This window comes from Meles meles, chromosome 7 (genome assembly GCF_922984935.1).
Source record: "Meles meles chromosome 7, mMelMel3.1 paternal haplotype, whole genome shotgun sequence".
Lineage (NCBI taxonomy): Eukaryota > Metazoa > Chordata > Mammalia > Carnivora > Mustelidae > Meles > Meles meles.
The window spans coordinates 77,449,706-77,464,777 of record NC_060072.1 but is presented as its reverse complement, the minus strand read 5'-3'; the positions used below and the strand labels follow the sequence as shown (position 1 = coordinate 77,464,777).

At 35.5% G+C, this 15,072-nt stretch overlaps 1 protein-coding gene across 13 annotated transcripts in view; it reads left to right on the top strand.

Annotated features, from left to right (window-relative positions):
* KIF21A (kinesin family member 21A) overlaps positions 1-15,072 on the top strand; it is a 152,546-nt gene that overhangs the window by 122,865 nt on the left and 14,609 nt on the right. For 4 of the 13 annotated variants that reach the window (XM_046012022.1, XM_046012020.1, XM_046012027.1 and 1 more), the window contains 6 exons: positions 1,387-1,601; positions 3,935-4,042; positions 5,426-5,554; positions 7,652-7,690; positions 8,375-8,389; positions 13,306-13,442. In XM_046012022.1, coding sequence (XP_045867978.1) covers positions 1,387-1,601; positions 3,935-4,042; positions 5,426-5,554; positions 7,652-7,690; positions 8,375-8,389; positions 13,306-13,442 — 643 coding nt within the window. The remainder of the gene's footprint in view (positions 1-1,386; positions 1,602-3,934; positions 4,043-5,425; positions 5,555-7,651; positions 7,691-8,374; positions 8,390-13,305; positions 13,443-15,072) is intronic. The other 9 variants (XM_046012021.1, XM_046012028.1, XM_046012025.1 and 6 more) reach the window with 5 other exon arrangements.

Sequence of the window (15,072 nt, the reverse complement as noted above, 5' to 3'; positions counted from 1 at the left end):
GCTGGGATGCTGGAGAGGTGAGAAGTGGGGCCCTAAGGTCATCTGCTGAAGGAACCACTGTGGTTAGGGATTCCTAAGAACATATTCCTCTCTGCCTTGGGCTATCGGCAGTGAGGAGAACTGACCAGGTAAAAAGCTGGTTGGAAGGCTTTCCTTTTCCCCAGAAATTTTCCGAGGTGCTACCTACTACTCCTTTTGGACCTCAAAGATACCTTAAATGATCTCGTATCATCTATTTTTCATCACTGAAAAAGTAAAGTCGACTATATATGTTAAATAGGTATGGTACCAGCACTGTGCTCAGTGCAGGGGTTATAAAGTTGAATAAAACAGGGTGTTTGCTCTTTAGAGGCTTATAATCTGATAAACACCTTGCTTATCCTTTAATGCCTTAGTGATAATAACAACTGAGCAACAACAGGATAGTCAGTTTTCAAGAACAAGGGAAGGAATGTGTATAATGAGTTTAGATTCTAGAAAAATAACCTTCCCCTGCCTCACCATGATGCAAGAGCTGGTGCAGGCTGGTGTTGAATTACTTAGCAAGCAGGTTAAAAACACAGCTAAAGGGGCACCTGGGTGGCTCAGTGGATTGGGCCGCTGCCTTCGGCTCAAGTCATGATCTCAGGGTCCTGGGATCGAGCCCCGCATCGGGCTCTCTGCTCTGCAGGGAGCCTGCTTCCTCCTCTCTCTCTGCCTGCCTCTCTGCCTACTTGTGACCTCTCTCTCTGTCAAATAAATAAATAAAAAATCTTTAAAAAAAAAAACAAAAACACAGCTAAGGCATCAGGACTACAAGGTTGCAAATCTGAGAAGCAGATTTAAAAAGCGATATCAAAAATTGAAAACTAAAAGTGATATTAAAAAAGCATTTAAACGGAGGAATTTAGAATTTAGTTGGGCTTCCCTGCAGTTAACTTTTGGTTTAATTTCTTTCTTCTTTCTCTTTTTAAAAAATTCTATGTTGGGAGACCTGGCCATGAGTGGCAGGGATAGCAGTCATATCGGTGGCAAGTTGCTTATTTTTGAATGCGGCTTTGCCACTTACTAGCTGTGTGACTTTGGTCAATTACTTAGCTTCTCTGTGCCTTAGTTTCCTCATTGGGATAATGGTAGTACATGCTAATATAATATAATAAGGTATTTGATCAATGCCTGGCATACAGTAAGTACAATAGAAATGTTGGCTATTATTATGGCCTCTCAAGGTCTTATCTGGCTGTAGCTCTGGCTTGTTTTACTATCTTACATGCTATGTTTGACACACTTGCTAGGAAATGATATGCTCAATGTTTTACCTATTTCAAACTAATATTAAATCTCTATTCCCTAATCATTTCTGCAAAAGTTTGCTCCTGATTGCTTTTCCTTCCATTCTCTGACTAGGCCCGAAGGAGAACCACCACTCAAATGGAATTGCTGTATGCAGATAGCAGTGAACTAGCTTCAGACACTAGTACAGGAGATGCCTCCTTGCCTGGCCCTCTTACACCTGTTGCAGAAGGGCAAGAGATTGGAATGAATACAGAGACAAGTGGTACTTCTGCTAGGGAAAAAGAGCTCCCTCCCCCATCTGGCTTCCCTTCTAAGATAGGCAGCATGTAAGTCTGGCCCAGCTACACTAACTTCCTTTCTTTTGGCTTTTCTTTTTTATTTTCTTTCTTTTTTAATTTTTTATATGCATGTTGCTAATTTCTTATTTCTATTTTAAAAAATTATGTAAATAAGATCTCTGGTTTTCGAAAGAATTTCTGTTAGGTTTATCTCCCCTAATTTTTTTGACATTTGAAATCATTTAAGATGAAATATTCTCTGTTCAGTTGCATTGCTTGTTTCTAAGATTGAAGGTCATTCTTAAGGCTCATAATTTTCACAAAGGCTGAGTTATGAATTACAGATAAAATTTATTTAGGAACATCCAAATCAGGTATTTATATATATAAAACTATTATGTAAAACAGAAGCCTTAAAGTCTCAGATTTGCTCTAAATTAATGTATGTTCTCGTTTTAAATGTCTGGTCAGAATAGCAAACCTTTGCTAACCCTATAAAGAAAAAGAAATATCAATTACAAACAATCATTTTAAGCTTTCCTAATATTTTGCCTTGAAGCGCATTGCATTGCAGGTCTGGGATAAAGGTATACACAAGATGTTTTTATTGGTATTATTAAAGATTTGCAGGAGGGAATATTCTCTCTCCCATTTATGATAATATGAACAAAAGACATTCTGTTCAAAACAAACTTATTGAGAATTCTCACTGCTGTCTTGAGCACAAAGAGCTCTCTACCCGTATTGTGTGTACGCTATGTGTGTTTGTGTTTTTTGATAATTATATTAAAATTAGATCAGACATTCACTGGTAAATATTTTTAATGACTTTTTGTTCCCAGTAACCCTCACATAGGATCTAGCAGATGATTTATGGAATGATTACATTACTGTGTTGAGGAATATTGACCAAAAAATGGCACATACTATAGGACTCAGCAAATAATAAAATATAACAAACTTTCCCCTTTGAATATGTTTCCCATAATTCCCTTCTTTTTTAAAAACTTTTTAAAAACTTCTTTCATTTTGTGAAGATATTTCTGTCGTCTTCCATTCAGTAAGCCCATCTGCTACCTTTCCATCCAATTTAATTTTAATGATGGCAACTTTCTTGCATGTGCTTAATGTAGCCTATGTAATTAACTAAATTAACTATAGGATTTGCTGATAGAGAATGCTAACCAGTATAGCTTATGGCTTCAGTGCTTTTTTGATAAGATGACTATTGAAGAAATGCTTTTGGTGAAGGTAGTGATATAAACAGAATAGACTTTAGGAACAGATTTAAGTTGAGACTTTTGGGACTTCAAGACTAAATCTGTGGCCTGGAAACCACATTCAGGTAATACCTTCTTTTTGCCCTCCCCCCTTTTTTTCATTTCTAAAGTGTATCCTTATTGACAGGTTGGAGAATATATGTTTTGGATTCTGTCATTTCACATTATCTGTTTTCAGTTTTTCATAAATTCAGATGCTTGTGTCATCCTGTAAAAATTTAAGAGTTGGACATGGTTGGTGTGGTAACTCTTAGTAAGTCATTACTGCATGACTTACTGCATAATGTAAAATAATTTACTCAGGTGGCCCCTATGATTTAGCTTGATGAAGGGTTTTTGAAATGTGATTTCTTTTGATTAGAAAAGTCAGGTACATAAAGTTTAAATATTTAGCTTTCACTTTCAAATGGGAATCATGTAAGCCCATTCTGGTTCTGGTAATATTGCTTTATAATTCCTTAGTATGTTTTCTTATTAATATAACTAGCCAACAATAGCAACAATTCATTTTTTAGTCAAAATTCATTACCATCATACACAAAAATAAGAGTTTTAAGTTGTTAATTACATAGCCAGTATTCAGCATTTAAAGTTTATAATAAGAATGTTTTTATTATTAAAATTTATATAGCTACTAATATCTAAATACTAGTTAGGTAAAATTATTGTGTTATTTGTGTGTCTGTTTTTGACTGTGTCTTCATATTAATTCATTAAATCTCATTTTTTCATATTCTGATATTCTAATATTTTTGTTTTTGTAAGACTATAAAGGCAACTTTTTTCCAACTGAAACAATTCTAAGCAACGTAATTATCTATGTTTCAAATAAACAATTGATTTGAGCTATTTGGCAGTCTAGGTTTGATATTGCATATATTTAATAAGATTGCCAGTTTACAAGTTAAACATACAGGTGTCAGGCTTCTGTCAACTAATTACGCATATAATATATTCCTATCCTAGCTTTGTTTCTTGTTCTCAAGTAATAGTTTCTCAAGTTCCAGTTATTAGTTTATTAAAATTTTTGGGTTGAATATCTAACAAAGTTGTATGTATATCTTTAAAATTTGATAATTAAAGAGTCTTTTTCTCTTTTAGTTCCAGACAGTCATCTCTGTCAGAAAAAAAACTACCAGAGCCTTCCCCTATAACCAGAAGAAAAGCGTATGAAAAAGCAGAAAAATCAAAGTCCAAGGAACAAAAACAGTAAGTTACGCATACTTTCTATCTACTAGATTGCATAAAATGTCTATTGCACTTAAATGCTAAAGGACTATAGTGAAGTTATTTTCCAAGTGTAGGCTGGTTCTATGGTTATGACTGATTTGACTAATCAAGACAAGTCAGCTGTTGGCTTGGCTAAATGCCTTTTGGTCACACACACACCTGTAAGAATATTTGAACGCTTGCCCCGAATCATGTATTCTTATTTATTTTTCAATTATTTGTTCATATCATTGTAAAAGTTCATACACAGTTGAGATGAAGGTTAGTGAATCTGTATTTCATATAGTCTTGTAGAAAATTTTGAAATTCCTCTTGACTGATCAAACTGCCACTGATTTTACTTCTTTAAAGTAGCTGACAAAACTAGTGTTAGTCATGGGGTGTGCTAGTTGTACCATTCTCTTGCTGTTCTTTTATTTTTAAATTGTTTTTTGCTGAAATCTTTAAAAAAACTTCGTGTGTTTTGTGAGGGTTATTTACTTAACAGCACGTAATATAATCGGATGATCTACTTAACTGGGCATTTGTCAGTTGCAATATGGCAACCTGTGGAAAGTTGAATGGAGGGGTGTGAGCCCCTTGTCACCTCTCTACCCTTTGCCACACCCACTTCTCCCTCAGGTCACCTGAGGTGCTGCATGTGACGCGTAGAACCCTGACATGGTCTCCAGGGAGAGTATCAGTGCCAGTCTACATTTAAATATTAGTAAAGCGAATTTTTAAAAACATAAACATAAAAAGGAGTTTTCATATATTTTCTGTACCCCTGTGGACAATCTTATACCATCCCTCCCCTGTGCCAACACACTCTCCTTGGACCACTGGTTTGGCTGACGTAAATGTCATGGAAATTATCTTTCTAATCATCCTTGTTTTCTGAATTTAAAGATGTAATTTCCCTCTTTCTACTGGATTAAATATTTCATGGATAATTGAGAGGTGGGGTTTGGAGCAAATAAGTAGTATAAAAATAAAAAGTATGTGAATCGTTGAAAAACAAATTGCTCTTAAACACTCTGGCTCTCTTTCCCCATCTGTCAAGTGAGTAGCTTGGTTTTAACTCTAAAATAAATTTGGCTTGCTCTTTTTGTAAAATGACTTTAGATTTCAGCAGACTGAACTTTTTCTTTAGTGCCATCTTGTGGACGATGTAAAAAAATCCTGTGAAAAAGTTTCGGTTTTTTTGTTTGTTTTGTTTTAGTTGTTCAATGTCATATTTTATCTTACAAAAAAGGAAGAGAAAGGATGGAAGGAATTCTCTAATGGAAAGCTTTTTTTAAAAAAAGCATGTTTCTTATAACATTCCTAACAAATAATAACCAATTAAAGCCACCTATTTTAATGTTCTTTTTTTTCTTGTAGCTCAGATTCTGGAACTTCAGAGGCTAGTCTTTCACCTCCTTCTTCCCCACCAAGCCGGCCCCGTAATGAACTGAATGTTTTTAACCGTCTTACTGTTTCTCAGGGAAACACATCCGTTCAGCAGGATAAGTAAGTCTTTATGGAAAAGAGCCCCTCTGTTTATTACAGTATTCTGAACCTTTCAATACACTCTGTAGAAAACATTTAGCCATCTCTGTGTGGGAGATGAAGTCTGACTTGTGAACTCTTGCCATATTTGATACGTTTCTCTAATGGGAAATGAAGCACACAGAAAAGATGAGAGAAAATTATTTTCCTGCTGAACATTACTCCCTGTTGTAGATTTGCATTGCTATACTTTCAGCACTTGTCTTGCCTTTTCTTTTCTAAGTAAATTAGAATTGAAATATCTTTGTGGCCACTTGAAATTTACATTTCTTGGGATTCTTCAGCTTCTCTGAACCCACAAAAGCCTCTAATCCAGATAGCCTGAGTTGAAAAGAGGTAAATCATTTTACATTCCATGCATATAATAACTTACAAAGACCATTGTCATATGTTGATACCATTTGCTTGTTTGACACAAATCCATCACAAAACTTTAGTAATCAAATAAAAGAATAAAAGACAGTTCCTTTATAGGTGGAGGGGGTTAGGACTGAAAGTGGGTTGTGGAGGAAGAGAAGTTAGGTGTGTGAGAAATACAATTTGCCTTAAATTTGAAGTGAAAAAACGTTCCCACATTGAGCCAGAATCTCTCATGCAAGAATTCGGTACTAACAATCCCGCCGTAAAATTTATTAACTCTGACTTACCTGCTTTGATTTTGAATGGTAACATTGTGGATGTGTATTTTTCATATCCAGTCTCCCACCCCTATTATTTGTTTTCTATGCTATAACCTCCTGGTGTACATCAACAGCTTCTGAGATTTATAGGATGTTATTTAAGATCTGTCTGGCATGTTTAGATCACACTAGATGGCTCTGTAGATTTAGAGAAGCACACATTTTGAAAGAATTTTTTATCTGCGTTAACTCGTAAAGTTCTTGATTAGATTTTAATGTAGTTTAATCAGTAGATGACATGTTCTTTAAAATAATCTAGATAGATGAATATCATGTGTTACTGAAAAAACCTCTGTATCATTGTTAAGTCACAGCTCCCATTTAATTGAGAAAACAGAAGAACATTAGGAATGTCTTTGGGAAGTCTATTTTCACTAGTGATAAGAATGACTAAATTTTGTCTACCTTACATTCACAGGCATCACGTTTTTCATCAGTCTTTTGATAATTTTGACAATCTAGTCATAGTTTTATGCTTTCTACAGACATATTTTATAAGCTACCAATTTGACTCTGTCATCATTTTTATAAGCTAAAACTCAGTAACTGACTACATGTTCAAAGGCTCACCTACCTTTTGAATCATTTTCTTTCAAACTCTTTTTTGAGAGTAGCATATTTCAGTTAGAAGCAGATCCCACATACTGTTTCTGGTTATAATCCTTGTCAGCACTCACTGTCCTCTTTTCCAAGCCTATTGTACAAACTGGATAGATTTTCATGATAACCAGACTTATTGCCAGTCTTGGAAGTTTCAGGGTAGAACTGACAGGAGTGGCTCACCTATTTTTAAAATCCTACTAAAGTCCTGTATTGCTGAGGGATTCCCTTGTCAGGAGAACTCCCATGTTTTTGAGAGAAGTTAAAATCAAAAGTTATTGCTTTTGGGGTAATTTGCTTTGCACGTAAACATATAAAATGTATTTGTGCAACTTCTACATTAAAATCTAAATCCAAAGTAATTATCAAAATGGATAAAATTCATTAATAGCTGTTTAAATGAGAAAAATTTTCTAGTACTAATCAAATTAAATAGGAAGAATCTTGAACTGATGTTTTTACTTACTCGATACTGTTCCTCTTCAAGGCCTAAATTTTAGAAGTGAAGATTGATAGGTTTTCTGTAGATTACTAATAGCAAGTTTTTGTCCTCAAAGTCTTAGTAGATAGCATAAGAATAAAATATTTTTACCAGATGTAGCTGTACATTGAATTTGCAGATAACCAATGCAAATAGAAAAGTAGGGCATTCGCTAAATAAAGAGAATGTTTGCTGTATTTCTATTATTCACACTGTTGATTTTCAGTTCAGTCTCAGTGTCTTTACCTATTGACCTCTGTGTTCTTTCTCCTCATAATTCTAACTCTTTCACTGTAGGTCTGATGAAAGTGATTCCTCTCTGTCGGAGGTACACAGGTACTTTCTATCTTTCCTACATTCTGGCATTTCATTGATGTTCTAAGATGCCCTCCTAGAAACTATCAGCATATCTCACTTTTGTACGTGTAACTTGTTGTAAACCATATAAACACACTAATATTTTTAAACATATTAATTTTAATATGTTTTTGTCATACCTTTTAGACAAAGCAGTGGCAAACTTTTTTTTTGTATAATAGCACAGAAGGTTGTGATGTTTGTTTTCTGTCTATAAATCTTTTATTTGAAAGAAATTAAGTTCTATGAATATTGATTTCATTGTTTCTCAGTGATTAAATGTTTTTAGTCCTTCAAAGTGTGGGAGGTAAATAAGGTATTTTTTTGGTTGGTTTACTGGTTATAAGTAAAGAGTTTATGGAGGGTTTTGTGAAAACCTAAAAAAAAGATAGGCTGGGGGGAAAAGATACTCTGATACCTAAAATATAAGAAGAAATAGAAAGCGAAGGAGTTTTTCTAAAATAATAAATATTTTCTACTGATGGATGCGGTTTTAAAAATAACAATGTTGAATTTTTTCATGTTCTGGGTTGTTTTTGGTTTTTTTTTTTTTTTGGACCCTTAATTTCTCTCTTTCTATCATTTCCTCTTTCCACTTATCATTTTGTCTCCTCTCTTTTTGCACTTGTTTCCCCCGTTTATGGCCATTTTCCCGATCATCAGTAGATCCTCCAGAAGGTAGGCAGAGGAAATTAATCTCATTTATAGTATTACAAGATTTTACTGATTTGCATGGAAACAAATAAACATTTTTTTTCCTTTAGACCAGTTTGTTGTACAACTTTGCAATATTGGACCTTAAACAATTTTTAAGTTGATTTCTATATTTCAGGATGTGAATAGATTAATTTTAATATTGAAAGAAATACCATGCATGTATGTTTTCAATTTCTGTATTTTAAAAATTGTCTTTGGTGTAAGGTAATCTCTATAAAATATTAGTCATAATGTTGTGAATACTGGAGAGTATTTTTCAGTATCTTAGTAAAATGCTATATTTAATGTTGAGATTATTTTTCTTTAGAAGTCTGAATAATCAAGGATATTAAAATACATAAAAATGAAAAAGAGGCATCTCCCAGTGGCAATGCCTTACACAAATCACTGAAGGCAAATATTCACTTTGGTAATATTACAACCTTTGACGTGACAGACTGTTATGTCTTAGACTGTTAACCTGAGCTTTTTTTCTTTATGATCAGCTTGTTGGAATATATTTGCATATTTTCTGTTTGAGAGGTAATGGTAGCAGTTGACTGTGCGTTAGATCACCCTCTTGAACATTTGAAGCTATAGTTCTAATTCTATGACTTCGGTTCATAGATGTGACCTCACATCAACAAGATTTCAAAATGGAGATTCAGACTTTTGGGGAGGTTCGGCTTCCATTTCGGTTTTAATTTGGTTAGCTTCTTAGATTACAATTATTGAGCATTAAGTTCAAGAATCTCCATTGACACATATCTGCAAATAATACTTTGGACTTTGTAATTATATATCCAGTGATAATAATTTCTGGTGTCACTTCTAGTGATGATGAACAACTTCCACATTTTGAAATCATTATAACTAGACCCTAAAAATAAAGTTTGTTTGTTCTTTCAGTCCTGAGCTTAAATTTACATTTTTTAAATTTTATTTATTTTTTCAGCGTAACAGTATTCATTGTTTTTGCACAACACCCAGTGCTCCATGCAAAACGTGCCCTCCCTATTACCCACCACCTGTTCCCCCAACCTCCCACCCCTGACCCTTCAAAACCCTCAGGTTGTTTTTCAGAGTCCATAGTCTCTTATGGTTCGCCTCCCCTTCCAAATTTTTTTTTTTTTAAATAAACATATAATGTATTTTTATCCCCAGGGGTACAGGTCTGTGAATCGCCAGGTTTACACACTTCACAGCACTCACGATAGCACATACCCTCCCCAATGTCCATAGCCCCCTCCCCCTCTCCCAATCCCACCTCCCCCCAGCAACCCCCAGTTTGTTTTGTGAGATTAAGAGTCATTTATGGTTTGTCTCCCTCCCAATCCCATCTTGTTTCATTTATTCTTCTCCTATCCCCCTTAAATTTACATTTTTATTCATCAGTCCTCCTAGGCTCTGCCAGAATTAATCTTCTGGATTAATTAATTGAATTAATCCACATACATCTTTTTGTGTGTATATGACTTTAAATATTTAGCCCTTAACCTGTTCTTGTGTGCTCTCTCCAATGAGTATTTTCTTATCAGCTCAGTAGGTCTACTTTTATCATCTGCTCCTTATATGATGTAGTCTATATAGATCCTTCATTCTGCTTCCTCTGCTTTGGAAAGTCTCCAGTTTTTCAGTGTTCCTAAAGTCTAGCATCTAGAGCTCAACCTCCTTCCAGATGTGGTCTTGGCAGAATATAGTAGTTCTATTACATTCTTTCTCCTGAAATATTTACTTCTATTGAACAAGTTATTGAAAGTGTTGGTAGAAGAACCATAAATTGTTGATTCATTGATCTTGTATTCAATTAAAAAAATCTCTTTAGCTGTTTAGCTCTTTAGCTGTGTATTTATTTTGATTTATTTAAACTAAAATAAACAAAGAAAACAATTCAGTCATTTCTCCTATCCCCTACCCTGCCACCCCCACACCTCCCAGCAGTTGCCAGTCTGTTCTCTGTATCTGTGAGCTTTTTTTTTTTTTAAGATTTTATTTATTTATTTGACAGACAGAGATCACAAGCAGGCAGAGAGGCAGGCAGAGAGAGAGGAAGGGAAGCAGGCTCCCTGCTGAGCAGAGAGCCCCATGTGGGGCTCTATCCCAGGACTCTGAGATCATAACCTGAGCCGAAGGCAGAGGCTTTAACCCACTAAGCCACCCAGGTGCCCTGTGAGCTTTTTTTTAATACTTATTTTTTTAGATTGCACATATAAAGGAGTTCATATGGCATTTATCTTTCTCTGTCTTATTTCACTTAGCATAACGACTTCTTTAGCTTTTTAAATCTAGGCTACTACTTTTTTTTTTTTTTTTTAAGATTTTATTTGTTTAGGGGCACCTGGATGGCTCAGTGGGTTAAAGCCTTGTGATCTCTGTCTGTCAAATAAATAAATACAATCTTTAAAAAAAAAAAAAGATTTTATTTGTTTATTTGAGAGAGAGAGCACACAAACAGGGGAAGGGGCAAGCAGATTCTGGATTGAGTACAGAGCCCCACGTGGGCTCGATCCCAAGACCCTGGGATCATGACCTGAGCCAAAGGTAGATGCTTAGCTGACTGAGTCACCCAAGCACCCCTAAATCTAAGATACTATTAAGTCTTTTCTTACTTGGAGCATTCTGTTCTATATTCTACTTAAATTTTATCTTTAAATTATATCCAGTGACTATTTTAGTGTTAAGTAGGTACTTAAAGTAAATAAATTTTGTTTGTCGTTTTCTTAGGCAATACAATACAGTATCTAGCTCTTTAACATATTAGTTTAATAAATATGCCATCTTTGTCTTTAGTGCTAGGGAAACATTCACTAGGTATTGAAAATATCCTTCCAGATTTGACTCCCTGCTTAGGTGTGCCTCTTCAGCCACTGATGGAACTACCTTGCTACAACAGTTCTATACTTACCTACCATATCCACAAGGATATCATTTGAAAAACTTATTGTATGGATCTTTTTGGAGTTAAATATATTGTGAATATGACATCCCCTTAATTTGCTATTAAGCCTACAAAGAACTTCCTCTGTGACATTAGTGTTATCTCTTACTGCTAAACATTTATTTTTAAGTGTTTTGTGTTTTTTTTTAAATTTTTTTTTTATTTATTTGACAGAGAGAGAGAGATCACAAGTAGGCAGAGAGGCAGGCAGAGAGAGAGGAGGAAGCAGGCTCCCTGCTGAGCAGAGAGCCCGATGCGGGGCTCGATCCCCGGACCCTGAGATCATGACCTGAGCCGAAGGCAGTGGCTTAATCCACTGAGCCACCCAGGCACCCCTATTTTTAAGTGTTTATAATGATTTGTTTAATACTTTCCTTTGTGAGACTCCACAAGAAGTTTTACCCGTCTATAATTTCTGAAATCCACTATGTCCCTCTGCTTTTTAGAAATTTGGGTCTCCATGTTTTGTCCCCTTTATCAGTCTTAGTGACCCAACGATGATATTTACGTCCACAATGGTGCATCCTTTTAAAACCTGTGATATAATGACTTAAAAACAAAAATACTTGAATTCATTGGATAACTCTCTATTGTCAGTTCTAACTTATCTTGGGCTTACATTTCTTCTTAATCATTTCTGCCCATTACATATTGAAGATTGTTCTTTTTCATTAAGAAGATAGAAGGGCCCCTGGTGGTTCAGTTGGTTAAACATCCGGTTCTTGATTTGGGCTCAGGTCATGATCTCAGGCTTGGGAGATTGAGCCCCACGTTGGACTCTGCACTGGGCATGGAGCCTGCTTAAGCTTCTCCCTCTCCTCTCTGATTGTCCCCCCCACCAAAGAATATAGAAATGTGTGTTTTTTTTTAATCCCTGTTATTTATTTGCTTTGATATTATTGCCGTCTGTCTTGTATATAACAGATATAATTCAACATAACTTTTCTTCCTGCTGTGAGCAATGATATATGGACTTAGTCTTCTGGACACAACTATTTCAATTCAGATCCTGTCTTAAATTCCTATATATTTCCATAGTATGTAGTCTAATGGTGTAAAGCAGAAATATTAAAAATATTTTAATATTAAAAATTAAATTTTAAAATTAAAAATATTGAACTTATGAGAAAGCTCCCTAAGGAGCCTCACTGCACTTTTAAAGTCTCATTTTTTTTTAATCTTCTTTGAGACTGTTAGAGTTTTGTCATTAATTTCTTGATAGTTTGGGGCTACTCTCGCTTTAGAATTTCTGTGTATGCTATCATTCCTATCTCTTTTCAAATTCATTTGAAATTTGTTTTTTTTTTTCAGTATTTTAGGTGATACATGTTATACTTTCTCCAGAATGTTCTTTTTGACTTAGAGTCACGTTCCAGCATGACAAAGTGTCCCACCTTCCAGTTGTCCATCATTTATCCTTTCTTTTTTTTTTTTTTTAAGATTTTATTTATTTGACAGACAGAGATAACAAGTAGTCAGAGAGGCAGGCAGAGAGAGAGGAGAAAGCAGGCTTCCCGCAGAGCAGAGAGCCCGATGCGGGGCTCAATCCCAGGACCCTGGGATCATGACCTGAGCTGAAGGCAGAGGCTTTAACCCACTGAGCCACCCCGGTGCCCCCATTTATCCTTTCTTATTTGTCGGAATTCACTATAATCAACTAGCTCCCAATATTGCTACATTAAACTTTCAGGAGAAGGACTTGTTAGTGAGAAGGTTTCATGGACAGTGGGCTTTGCTCTTTGTAGAACACCTGCTGGCTGATGCCTGATTAGTTGATGGACTCCATCACTACTATTACGCTTTCACATTTTGTCTCTGTGTCCTTTTCCTTTAAAAAGAGATAAGGGAACAGTCTGAATTTTATTAATTACTTAGAAAGACTTTTTAAAGTCAGGGGGCAAATACAGTCAGTCCCATGATAGAGTTACTGAAGTAAGTCTTATTCTTTCCCGCATCTCAGGGGCATAATCAACCCATTTCCTGCTTCAAAAGGAATCAGAACTTCTCCACTGCAGTGTCTTCACATCGCTGAAGGGCACACAAAAGCTGTGCTCTGTGTGGATTCTACTGATGATCTCCTCTTCACTGGATCAAAAGGTGCCAGTAACTGCTTCATGTGGATAGTTAGCAGATTTTTTAAAAGATGATTACATTTTTAACAGGTTAAAAAAAAAACAAAACAGTCAAACTGCTTAAGACCCATAAGAACCCGAGAGATAATCTGGTTTACCTCCTGAATTATATAAAATCATGGCATAGTTGGGAAGAAAGTAAGACCTCTGTTGATGTTATATGAATAAAATGTTGAGAGGATACATCTCCCTTCAGTAACTGAGTACTTAATACATGCAGGGTGCAAAGCTTAGAAATCCAGATCATATAAAAATTGACAAAGGTCATTACAATGTACACCGTGGTAAAGAGAATCAGATATAGCAACCACCATTTCTTGAGCACTTAACTATATGTCAGAGACTATGCTAAACACTATCCAGATTACATCTCATTTAATTCTTGTGGTAACCCCAGTGAAATGCATGTCACATCCTAATTTTACAGATGAAGAAACTGAGGATTCGAGAAATGAAATAATTTTCCCAGGTAAACTTAGTAGTAAGTGTAAGAACCACAATTGGAAACCCATGTCTACTCATCTCCAAACCTGCAGTCTTAACCCTTTTGGTATAATTGCAGGCAAATAGAGATCAACTGTAAATACTTGAAGAATTAAGGACTAAGAGTTTTGGGATTTCAGAAAAGGGAGCTGTTATGCCAGCCTGTGAGAAATAAGCAAGGCTTTCACATGGAGACATTTAGGATGAACCTTATAGGATGGTTTGGATAGTGACAGGTAATGACTGACAACCAAGATAATGGAACAACATAAGCAGAGACATAGAGCTTAAAGTGGGGTATGTTTGGAAACTAAATCCAATTGGATTGAAAAGTAGAATGCTGTTGACCTTCAACGACATGGGGGTTAGTAGTGCTGACCCCTGCATAGTCGAAAATCTGTATATAGGGGCACCTGGGTAGCTTAGTTGGTTAAGCCTCTGCCTTCAGCTCAGGTCATGATCCCAGGGAAGTGGGATCAAGCCCTATATCTGGCTCTCTGCTCAGCAGAAGCCTGCTTCTCCCTTTCCCTGTCACTCCCCTTGCTTGTACCCTGTCAAATAAGTTAAGTCTTAAAAAAAGAAAATCTGCATATAATTTTTGACTTCCCCCAAACTGAACTAGAAATAGCTTTCCCCCCAAAGTGAACTATTAATAGCCTTACCAATAATATAGTCCGTTAACACATATCATGTATGTTATAAGTATTACATACTGTGTTCTTATAATAAAGTAAGCTGGAGAAAAAATATTACTAAGAAAATCATAAGGAAGAAAAATACATTTTTAGTACTGTACGACTATACTATATCAAAAAATTTGCATATAAGTAGACCCATTCAAACCCATGTTGTTCAAGGATCAACTGTAATTTTAAGATAAGTGATGGGCAGTAGGGCTAGAAAGGTAGGAAGGTAGCATGTACAGGAATTTGGGGAGCTGGTGAAAGTTTTTTAGCTTTGAGGGACATTACAGGACTTGGTTTAATCAGGAAGCATTTATTGCTCATTGTATATAATGGAATATAGCAGTCTAGCTAGAATACATGAATTGTGAATGACAAGCCATCCAATATCCAGTTAAAGAATCTACACTGTGAAAATGTACTTTTCTA